This window comes from Saccopteryx leptura, chromosome 2, assembly GCF_036850995.1.
Source record: "Saccopteryx leptura isolate mSacLep1 chromosome 2, mSacLep1_pri_phased_curated, whole genome shotgun sequence".
NCBI classification, from domain to species: Eukaryota; Metazoa; Chordata; class Mammalia; order Chiroptera; family Emballonuridae; genus Saccopteryx; species Saccopteryx leptura.
Genome location: NC_089504.1, coordinates 312,546,224 through 312,558,867, shown reverse-complemented (window position 1 = coordinate 312,558,867; position 12,644 = coordinate 312,546,224). Strand labels below are relative to the sequence as shown.

Genomic DNA, 12,644 nt, shown 5'->3' with positions numbered 1-12,644 from the left:
TCCTTCTTCCTCCTCCTCCTCCTCTTCTTCTTCTTCTTCTTCTTCTTCCTCCTCCTCCTCCTCTTCCTCCTCCTCCTCCCCCTCTTCTTCCTCTTCTTCTTCCTCCTCCTCCTCCTCCTCCTCCTCCTCCTCCTCCTCTTCTTCTTCTTCTTCTTCTTCTTCTTCTTCTTCTTCTTCTTCTTCTCTTCCTCTCTTCCTTTCTCTCAGCCATGACTCAATTGGTCAGAGCAAGTTGGCCCTGGGCACTGAAGATGGCTTCATGGCCTTGCCTCAGGCACTAAAATAGCTCAGTTGTTGAGCAACGAAGCAGCAGCCCCAGATGGGCAGAGCATCCCCCACCCCAGTATGGGGCTTGCCGGGTGGATCCTAGTTGTGGCACATGTGGGAGTCTGTCTCTCTGCCTCCCTGCTTCTCACTTAATATGTAAAAAAAAAAAAAAAAAAAAAAGATTTCACAGTACAAAAATATGTAACTAGTGAAAAGCTATGTATTGGTGTAATTATCACACCAATATTCAACTAGCAGTGGGATTTTAAAAAATGGACTGAGTCTTAGGCAAAGTTTTAAAACTAGCTTAGGCACAGAGAGGAAGTTGATAAATCCTTGTGGGAAGCAGGTATGAGGACAGTTACCCAGGATTGTTGACATTTGTAAGTAGCAACACTCCCCTCATTAACAAGGGAGCCTGCGGGGCATGACAGCGGTGACAACTTAGTTATAAAACTTTATAAAGGGAGCCAGGCACTCAGAATCTGCTGGTAAAACCTCATTAATTTTAACCTCGTTCATTTGCTCTTCGTGATAATGTGAAGGGGGCCAGTGATTTTCTCTTTGTGGTCTATGGAAACCTGTTTGCCAAACAACTCATCAGTATAAACACAATTACCCAGAGAGTGTGTATTTGGTCTAAGATAAATAATTTCTTTCAGAGTGCTTAAAGGGACTTTAGAAGCTTTCCTCACAAGTCAAAAAGATTAGGAGCAAATTAAACATGACTCCCACTGATTGCAACAAAAGACTTACTTTTGGTCTTCTTTATCCTTGAAGTTATAATATAGCACTCACTTCTAAATGCCATTTAAAAGTGATAAGTTTCAAGAGCTAAATGGCCTTTCTCATTTCAGTCCAACTTGGTGTGCTTTTATTAGTTTTGGCATTATCTTCTTTGTGCAATCTTGATGAATTTGAGTGAGTCAGATACTTTCCAGATGACGTTAATAGTGTTAAATTGGGAATTCAAAGGGTAGAGTTATAGCGGCAACTTGTTCAAACTAATCTTACAGTATGGACCTCTCTATTTTTTTCCATTTTCTCATTAGGACCTGCAGTCTGTGTCTTCGGGCTCCCACCGAGTTCATTACCAGGTAACACATAATTGACTCCCCCTGTTTCTTGCCTTCTAGCCAATAGAAGTTCATCTCTCAATTCAAGTCTCATTTGGGCTACAGTCCACATGTTCCCTGGAGAGAGCGTTTACTCTGAGAACCTAGGGAAGCTGGCATTCTGAGTCTTTTGCCTTTTTTTTTTTTTTTGGTTTTGGACAGTCCTCGTCCAGCACAAATGTGGATGGAGGATTTTACCCCAGATTATTTAGAAAAGACGATATGATGAAGTGTCTTCAGTGCCACATGCTAGAAAACGCAACTCAAACTCACTTGACAGGGCAAGTGTCTACTGGTTCATGTCAGCTCCAAGTTCAGGTCAAGGGTGGAATTTATACAGCGTCTGGCCACGGTGGAACTTACACACCGTCTGGGCATGCTCCATTTTGCTGCCAGTATTTGTGCTCTGCTCTTCTTTTCTGTTGATTTCACCACCGGGCTCAATGTATCCCTGCTCCAAGATGGCTGCCGTCAGTCACGAGGGCTACATGTTTCTCCTTTACCTCCAGGAAAAGGAATTCTCTGCTTCCCACAACCATCATGCACACATTCTAAAATGAGATCTGACTGATTGACCTAGTCTGGTCTTTTGGGCTGGATTTAGTGCACCCAGCCTGCCCCCTTCTAATGACCCACATCCAGTCCATTTCATAACACTCAGATAGCCTTTGCCTCACCAATCTCTGGGAGTAGTTTCTTCCCCCCTTTCCCATCTCTGCTGTGCTGCACAGGCCTGTCCAGCCATCCTCTTCCCCATTAAATTTCCCAGGCATGATCCAGATATCAGGGTACAGTGTCCCCCCAAACTCTTACGGGGCACATGCACAGCTCTCAGAGAGGCCCTTACCTGCTGGGAGGGGTGTGTGGGAGTCAGAGCATGCCAGTGACTCTCTCCAAGTAAATCCTTTCCTGGACCATTTTCTATCTTCATGTGGGGGAGGGGGTTAAAGATGTTTAATTTACAAATCCTGGCTTAGTACCTTCCTTTCAGTTTTGGTGTCTATTTTGCTCTTCCTGATACATTCAGTTTAGCATCCTTTTGCATAAAAAAACAACCTTTTTTTTTTTTTTTACAACTCTATACCTGTAGCTTCTTGGAAGCTCTCTTCCCCTGCGAATAGACACCCTGTATCCTCTCAGGCAAAGCAACCTAATGGTCCTGAGGCTGAGTGGCAGGGTGGCCTTGGCCTTCTTACTTGTCTGTACGTTTATTTTTCAAAGCACCCCATTCTCCCAGAGCCCTTGTTTCCATCTGGCTATAACAGAAAGAATAAGAATTCATTTAGGGTGTGCTTTCCTTGGGAACATAATATCTATTTCTGAGACTGTTTTTTTTTTGTTGTTGTTTTTTTTTTTTTTACCAGCCATTGAAAGGCAAATTTCCACTTTATTTTTAGATAGAGCACAAGATTCCTCACATCTGTTATTCCCCCTATTTACCTAGAGCCACACCATCTAGGTATAGTTTTATCTTTATGATTGTAGTTCTTTTAAAGGCTAGACCTGATTTCTACCTTCTACAAATTGGCACTGTGGTAGCAGTAAGGTTTTAAGAGTGTTTTTTTCTAAAGAGGGCATTTTTTTACTCACGGCTGTTTTGAACCTTTGCAATTTTAGTGAGGTGCATATTTCAGACGTTTATTGTAACTAGTGTTCTGAAACAAATGCCTTCATTTATCATCCTGGCTTACTTGACGTCATTTTGGTGTGAGGGTTTTGATTGGTGGCTGTCTTGAACCATGTTTTCCTTATGCTCTGTTGGTACGTATCCACAGAAATGAGAGGGGCTTTGAGAGGCTATATGCCAGCGATTCTCAACCTGTGGGTCGCGACCCCAGCGGGGTCGAACGACCAAAACACAGGGGTCGCCTAAAGCCATTGGAAAATACATATTTTAAAAATGTATTGCTGCCCTGGCTGGTTGGCTCAGTGGTAGAGCTTCGGCCTGGTGTGCGGAGGTCCTGGGTTCGATTCCCGGCCAGGGCACACAGGAGAAGCGCCCTTCTGCTTCTCCACCCCTTCTCTTCTCCTTCCTCTCTGTCTCTCTCTTCCCCTCCTGCAGCCGAGGCTCCATTGGAGCAAAAGATGGCCCGGGCGCTGGGAATGGCTCCTTGGCCTCTGCCCCAGGTGCTAGAGTGGCTTTGGTCACAACAGAGCAACGCCCCGGATGGGCAGAGCATCGCCCCCTGGTGGGCGTGCCAGGTGGATCCCGGTCGGGTGCATGCGGGAGTCTGATTGCCTCCCTGTTTCCAGCTTCAGAAAAATACAAAAAAAAATGTATAATAAATATAATATAATAAATTTTCCGATGGCTTTAGGTGACCCCTGTGTTTTGGTCGTTCGACCCCCGCCGGGGTCGCGACCCACAGGTTGAGAACCGCTGCTATATGCGATAATGGTATTTATTTCATTTATTAGATGATAATGAAAACATGCAGAAGGATTCACGGTGTTTGTCTGACTGTATAAAATTTTGCAGTATTTTTTATTTCCTTGCTGTCAGGTCAAAACCTGGTGTCAGAACTGCTGCATTATCAGTGTCACTTGAGAAGGTTTTGTGCAGGGACCATGCAGGATCACTAGTGCAGAGATCAGAGATGAGTGTCATACTTCGCCTCATCCCCACCCCCTCCTGCAGAATTACACAAAACATGATCCTTTGGGATTACAGGAAGGTTGGGCCAAAAGAGATCTAGAGAAACCCAGGATCTGCGCATTGCACAGGGAGCTTAACCGAGAGAGACTGTATCTGAATGAACGTGACCTGAGAATAGGAGGGTGGTGAGAAAACTCCCTGATCAGAACAGAGGAACCCTGATTGAAACAAGGAGTGGGGGGGGGGGGTGTCTAAACATTAACATTTATCTGGGAGACACAGGAGGAAGAAGAAGTTGGAGGGATGGTGAATAGAGTCCTGTTTTAGCTACACTCATTCTGGTATGCCTGTTACATCCAGGAGTCGACAGCTGGATTGGATGAATTTTAACATTCACTGAGAGATTGAGGACCCGAGGTAGAAACTGGAGGGTCATTAGCAACTGGATGGTAATCACAACTCTGAGGCTCAAGGAGGTCACCCAGGGAGAGTTCCCATATGGAAGAGCACAATCAGTCAAGTCAGAGGGCGATCAGTCAAGAAGAGGCGTGGAAATTGACGAGCAGCAGGAAGGCTGGAAATCAGAGAGGCTGTGGGATGTTGAAAGGCATGACGGAAACATATTTCAAAGGAGGGAGAAATAATGAGACATGTCAAGTGCTGTTGAGAGGCTGAGAGCATGCAGATCGATTTCTCTGTTTTTCTGGGGATGCATGTAAAATTCATGGGACAGAGGTGCCATTCGTTTTTGGTAGACAGCGACAAAACCAAATGGCAGGACATTTCATACTAAATCTTTTGTTTCCTAATTCAGAAACCCATAACATCGGAATCTCTACTCTGTCCTGGTGGGAGTCGGGGGAGGGGATGATGTAGGAGAAACCTGTCGGGAACATGGACCACAAAATGTCTTCGATGCTCTTTAATGACCTTTTGTTGTATATGAGATGGCACTAAATATGCCTGGAGAATTAACTGATAGACTGAAGAAAGGCCAGTACGTTTAAAAACTTGAGACATTCTGCTCAGCTTACTAATTTGCAGTTGGGAGTTTAGCTGACTGTTTTCTAAGTCTAGAGGGAACTCAAGAGCAAACCGGCCTTTGGAAAGGCATGCAAGGGCCCACGACACCTTATTAGTGAGCCAGATGGCAGTTCCGCACTGTGGTTTCTTCCTTTGCCAAATTCATAGCGAATTGCCAACAAAGCACTAAGGCTCAAAAATGACACCTTGTATTAACCTAACAAGATATAATGGGTTATACAAGAGCCTGTTGGATATTTATAACCTGCTGAAAATTCCTGCCTGCACCATCTCTCTGAAGTCAAAATACAAAGTCCCTCCCACCCTAACGGTACCTCCTGTAGCCTGTAGCGGATCATTTAGACAAGCCAAATGCGTTGTGCTTCCAGATTCAGGATGTTCCTGAGCTAGGCAGCTACACCAGAATTCATAGAGAAATTGGACTCTGCCTACCTGTTCCATAAAGATGCTTTTGGAACTACACTGCTCACAAAAATTAGGGGATATTTTATCCCTTTATATAATCATTTTAAAATATCCCCTAATATTTGTGAGCAGTATAATTTCTTTTCTGTTTTTTCCTTGGACTTCATTATATCCCTTTTAACCCCATAAAGTTACTAAGGAGTCCAGCAGATTCAACTGTTTTAGTGTTTCTCAACCGAATGTGCCCCTCATACAAGACATTTGGCAAGTTGGGCGATTTTGTGCGTCACCACTAGGGAAGGAGGTGTTACTGAAATCTGTCAAGTAGAGGACAAGAGAGGCTGCTAACCATCTCACAATGCACAGGACAGTCCCCCACAACAAAGGATTGTCCAGCCCCCAATGTCCATAGTGAGGAACTTAGGAAACTCGGAGTCATTCTAACAGCCCCTCCCCCGACCATGACCGGGAACCACAGGCCTTGCTGGTTTTGTTTGTCGACACTCCGAGTTTCCCCATTTCCCAGGTGGAAGGCTCCATGAGGAACTGATGGATCAGCACACAGAAGGATGCTTTCCAGAATGTTATGAGCTAATCATTTGAGATTTTAATGAATAGAATAAGATTTCATAGTAGGTCCAAAAAGGGCTCCATCCAGGTGATTTCTCTTTGTTAAGAATTTCCTTAAAACTAGCACTAGAATGGTTGGAATATCTCAACATAGATATAATATTTTTGAAAAGAATTTTCATCCTTTAGAGATGTTTTGTTACTTCCATGAGGAGAAACCCTTGGTCAGATCTGAGAGTCCATACTCACTTGCTCATCCTGAGCCTCCTTTTTTTACATTTTTAATTTTTTCTATGTACCTGTTGGATCTTCCTCTGGGGGATAGGCGCGCGTCGTCGTTCACCAGAGCTCCGCCTAGTACTAGGCAAGCAGCATTTGCCCACAAATACTGGACTGATTTACCTTCGCTCGATGCCAGCTGTTCTTACTCATCTCTTTCCTTTCTTTGAAATCTCTTGCTCCCTAATTTGTTTTCTCTGGATCTTAGAAGAGTCTTTCAAGGGATGGACTGAAACAGGTATAAGGGAGTCATTGTGGGAATTAACTTATTTTGTCTTAGGGAAGGAGAGGAGTTAGCAAGGAATTTTGTAGAATTTTCCTTTGGGCTAAATCAAAGCTGTCAGAAATGGATTTAAAGAGAAATTAAAATAAGACTTGCCTGAGGCCCAGTCTGTTTGCTGCTAAAAAGTGAAGATGATACTGCTCCTCCTCCTCCTACACACACACACACACACACACACACACACACACACACACACGCACACGCACACGCACACACACGTACACACAGTTGTCCTTAATGGACGGCTTTCTCACACACAAGAAAGGACTCTTGAAAATGTTAGACCATCTCTCATTTCTATCTCCTACCCACACCATAACTATTTACTCATCTTTCAAAACTGGTTTTGGACATGGACATTCCCATGTCTGCATTCTTCGGCTGCAGGAGTTGTGGGTAGTAAAGAATTTTGAAAGATGATAATGGCAAGTCTATGAATGAGGATTCCAGTTACCTAAACAGGCATCTCTAAGCATCCCCAATGGGTCCATTCACCAAGGATGAAGAAACATTGCTGTATAAGTTGATGATAAAACTAGAGAAAAAAATGAATAAATAGATGGATAGTGCATGGGAGATGTCAAGGCAGGCAGAAGAAAAATTTGCATAGGTAAAAAGAGAGAAATTGGGAAGTAAAGCGATTATTGACTAGACATCATTAAACAAAAGCAGGATTTCCCAAACCAAAGGGATTTCTGTTTTACCTCAGCTTACGTCTTACGTGACAGTATTTTAGAGAATGAATTTCATTCACAGTGAAGGTATAGTTCAGTGCTGGGTGGATATTGCTTAATTGGATAATCTACTAGAGTGTTTATTGGGGTTGCCTTCATTAAATTACGTGCACATCAGCTATGAGTACTGTAATTGATTCTAAATTTGGGACAGGTTTGGCATATGCACGCTGAATAGTGGTTCAGAAAATTTCTTTATCAATTACATATCATTCATGCCAATTGGCTTTAAAATATGTATACAAGAAACAGGTTTGCTTTTGTGCATATGGCTGTATTTTTCTCATGAGAAATGGATTTTCTATTCACATATATCCAAAGAGAAAATTCACGTATCAGGGATTTTTGAAATGATCAGGATATCTTAACATCACTTGTCTAAGGAGCATGCAATTTTAGAGGATTATTACATTTAAAATAGAAAGGAGCACAGCAAGTCCAAGGTTATATCATTCTGCCTACATTGTATAGTAGTCAGTTGCTTTCATCTAAATCATGCCATACTTATGTGAAGAAAAATAACAAATCAAAAAATGAGCAAGTCAAGTGCCTTATCTCTCTGATGAATCATTGATTTGATTATGCAATTTGAGAAAACTGGAGAGACTAGAAGCCCTAAATTAGAGACCAAATTGTGACAGTGACACAGCCCAGGGAACTGCGTGACTACCTTCTGAAATGCAGCTACGTCCACACAACCACATTGCTTAAGTTAAGTATGTACAGTCAGGTGCTTTAGAAGGTGCGTATTTTCAAACTTATTTGTTATGGTTCTATCAGAAACTAGGTCTGTACACTTATTGTAATGTTCAGTGTTCACAAAGCAAACAGACTTCTGATTTCTTTCTTGTTTAGTGACGTAGATGTTGCCCTGTCCACTCTAGAGGGTCCATGAAGCTAAGGTCCGCTCTCGGGGCCAGAATTTTCCCTCTTGTGAGGGGCTGTTTTTTTCCTCACTTACCCTTCCAGCTCAAGACTGATTCATGGTCTATGCTATACTGCTGGTCACCCTTGTGCTGCCCCTGAACCCAGGACTTCTTAATACAAGGGCCACACACTCTACAACTGTGTCAAGCCCTCTGTGAGGATACTGTGAGCTGTTCGCATGATGGGAGGTTTATCACTCACAATGTGTTAGTAATGAGAATTATGTAAAACAAAGTACCAGCAAATTCAGTATTACTTCTGTATGAACCTCACTCTCGCTCACCTGTATTCTGATTTTATTTTTTAAGTAGGAGAGAAAGGGATGTAGATAGAGAAGAGGTAGGAATGACATGAATCCTAGGTATATAAGACCCGAGGCACCTATGTGGTCACCATTAATAAGGATGTCAGAAGGAAGTTCATGCTCCATGACTTTAAGTTACTGTGAGCACCTTTTCGACAATCAGCTACTCTTAATTATTGCTCCAGTTGTAATTCATCCAGATATGTGTTTGTCTTTGATATGAAGATCCTTAAGGCATTTGTTTTTATTTTAATTAATTACTTGTGTCCTGTAGTCTGCTAGGTTTTGCAATCCTGGATTATCTAAGTCTTCTGATTTTACATAATTCTAGACCTCTGCTTGATTTTTAACTCTTCACCCGAAGTAGACATCGGTATAGCACCTTCCTGCTTTGAGTCCTTTTGCACCCTTTTCTACATCTATACCAAGTCATACACATAGCCATATATGGATACGTTTAAGATATTTTGTTTGTGTTTTAAAATAAGAATGTATTTATATTCTTTGTGCACTCGCTATACACATTATACCACAATTTATTTTTAACAATAATATAGCATAGATATATGTCTTGCTAATAAATGAAGCCCAACCAAGTTTTTAAAAACTGCTGCTCTGTTTCACAGTTTATATTTAACCCTATCTCTGTGGGTAGACATTTAGGTTATATACAGTTTCTGCTGTTACACATCGTTTTTGTAAATAGTAGTGCAGTAGGCCTCACTGGGAAGACATGAAAATCAAGTTGTAACAGAAGTGATAACCACATCACATGCCAACCGACTTCCTAATACTGGCCAGACTGGTACAAAGTTTAGACGTATAACACATACAGCCAGTTATCTAAACTCTGTAATCAGAATTTCCTTCACATGAGTATTACCTCAGTTCCTTGTCTCTGGATTGCGGTTCACTGTTGTTGACATTGATTGTTGTATTTCCATGAAAATCTTAAGCAGATAGGTGCATAGGAACTAGAAAGTGCACAGACAACATGCCCAGAGAATTCGAGGGAGGAAAATTTCTGGGTTACCAGGCAGGGAACTGTCTGGTAAGAAATATGGAAGATTAGTTTGACATGTAATGAAAACTGAAACTCCGGAAAATCCTTGAATCCCAGAGTTGAAGGAAGGTCTTCATAGCCATCAAGATCAACCTAGCTTTTACCTGTTGTATGTTTTTGCTTGAGCTGAGTCAAAAATCTTTTCTTAAACATATATACCCTCCCCATTCTTCAAAACCCCAAACAACTCTAATGCCTCTAGAAGCAATAAAACTTGGTATATAAGATCATGGACTCTGTAGTAGAAAAGGCCTGTATTTGAATTGCAACTTCACTATGTAATAAATGGATACTTCTGAACTTCTGAGAGTTTACTTAAATTCTCAAAGCTGCAGTTCTTCATTCATGGCTTGTTTTTTGGTGTGGGCAGAGAGGGTCAGGAAGAACAGTGGGGTAGATGGTGGGATAGAAATACAGGGGCTATCTTGATAACATGATACGAAGCGAAATAAGTAAATCAGAAAAAACCAGGAACTGCATTATTCCATACGTAGGTGGGACATAAAAGTGAAACTAAGAGACATTGATAAGAGTGTGGTGGTTACGGGGGGGAGGGGGGAAAGGGAGAGGGAAAGGGGGAGGGGGAGGGGCACAAAGAAAACTAGATAGAAGGTGACAGAGGACAATCTGATTTTGGGTGATGGGTATGCAACATAATTGAATGACAAGATAACCTGGACTTGTTATCTTTGAATATATGTATCCTGATTTATTGATGTCACCCCATTAAAAAAATAAAATTATTTAAAAAAAAAAAAGAAATACAGGGGCTAGATTTTACACCTTCTTAATGACAGAATGCTTATGGCTTAAGAATAAGCATAAGAATATGCACTGAAATCCATCCTACTCAATGAGACTGCAGCCTGATATTTCTAAACGAACTCTGGCAGTGGCCAGGTAACCCTAAAACCGAGTGAGATGGTTTTGTGAATTCTACTAATTTTTCTTGTACCTATTCTGCCAGGCGACATTTCCCAAACACGAGACTATTCAGTAGCTGAAAGAAAAGAAAAAGATAAGTCTAAATTTTAGGTAATATAGAACCATCAAGAACTACAGAAGAAGAGCAGTATTTATGGATAATTCTCAGATGTAATAAAAGGGAGCATATCGAATGTGTCCGAAAAGAAAGGGGTGATTACCAGCTCCCAACATGTTATTCATTGCGTCGTTGACAGCCTGTTGAGCTTATCCTGTAATGCCAGACAATAGGAGTGAGTCAGGGCAGAAGCTGTAGGTGGAGGCCTTGAAGTGGAAGGAAAGAATAAAGGAGGAGCTAGAATCAGCAGCCTTCTGCTCTGTTTGACATCGTGACGCCTGACTTTTGTGCAAGTGGATTGCATGGTTTAGGATTGTACTTCTTGGCACATCTTAGCTATCCATCAGTGTCAGGACTATTTGAAAACTTCTGCCCCCACCAAAGATTGTTAGCCCCAGACTTCAGACTTGAGAGAAAAGGGCTTTTTAAAATGTGCTTTGAGCCTTCCATTAGCTCTCTCAACAGTTAATGTCCTCTGCTGTTCCCATTACCAGATTCCAATTCTTTGGGAAGCCAACTCAAAATTCATTTCCACGAAATTGGTGACTTTTGACAATGGGCAGGAAATAAATGAACAGCACAATAACTATCACTTGGAAAAAGAAGTTGAAATCTGATAAGTCAGACATCCAGCAATTCTAATAATTGGAGCCAGAAGGGAACTTGGGAGCACCCAGACAGCGCACACTGCGTCAGACACTCGCTGAACAAAGTCACGCCTGTGCTTTGTTCTTCTTCACGACCTTATGGATCACGTGCCTTGCACTTCATTAGCTTTAATAAATACACGTTAAAGAGATTGGTCATAATCTGTCACGGGAATAAAAATAATGGACAGTTGTGTGGCAACTGACAACCCAAATCAGCAAATGAGAAAGATAACAATTTTGGTAAAACTAAGCAAATATCTAGCAAGCATAGTTACTATTGAATAGGGATGTTCTGACAAATACTACTGTTGCCTATAAAAGATGTTCAGCCTTGAAGACAATACCCTGTATTTAAGAGAATTTTGTGAGAAGAGGCATTGAATTTCTGATTAAGATAAACCCTATAAACACCAAACCAGCAATGACGTGACTTCAGCCTTTGTTTGATATCATTCTTGTTTGTGTCCACTTAAATGAATCTGCCTTATCTCTTTTCTTTGAAACCCAGAATCTGATAACAAATGCTCAGTTAGTAAGTGATGTAGTCAGGGTGGTAAGTACTCAAAGCTAGTTTTCTTGGCCATGAACTTCATGCCTGTAGGCTTGGATACAGATGCTCTCACATAAAAAGGTATATAATTATATCAATATTACTTTACCAGGTAAGCAAGTCTTGTGGCTGAGGCAATATACCAATCTGCATTTTGTTAAATTGAATTAGACTAAATGATATACAGTATTTTCTAATTTGAATATTCTAACAAGACCATTATTGAGCTTTAGGTTTTTTTAGAATGATAAATCAAGTATTTCTGTATTTTTTTTATAGTTGATTTTAACCTAGGGAGATTAGGATATTTTTTCATGGTGGTCTCTAGCACATTTGACATCAAAATTCAGATAGTATCCTTGGTGTTTAAGGTTTTTTACCGTTAAGGAAGACACCCACGTTTGTTTAACAGATTTATTCGTTAGCTTTCATAGTTGCCACATAATATTTCAAGTTTCTTTCAAATTTCTTGATGTGTAATTACATTTCTCACCAAACTGAGACATGTTGGTAGGTTTATATGTTTTATAAAAGTCTATTAGAAACCTTACATTTCTGAAAAACAAGATAGCACATGTGTCAAAATAGAATTCTTAAAATGTTGCACATAATTCTCACTTAATAGGTACTGAGCACATGTCAAGATTTCATTTAGCTTAACCGGCAGGTGTCAAAGCCAGTCCAAAGAAGAAGAATGTATATTTACCACTGCATCCATAGCTATGTCAGGTCTACATGTATAAATATAAAATTTGGTACCACTCTTCAGAGAGATCAAATTTCCTCTATCAATTATTTAATTTACAGGAACCATT

General features: G+C 41.1%; 1 protein-coding gene across 1 annotated transcript in view; it reads left to right on the top strand.

The window, feature by feature from the left end:
* DGKI (diacylglycerol kinase iota) overlaps positions 1-12,644 on the top strand; it is a 356,858-nt gene that overhangs the window by 276,272 nt on the left and 67,942 nt on the right. The window contains 1 exon segment of the mRNA XM_066362797.1: positions 1,320-1,364. Coding sequence (XP_066218894.1) covers positions 1,320-1,364 — 45 coding nt within the window.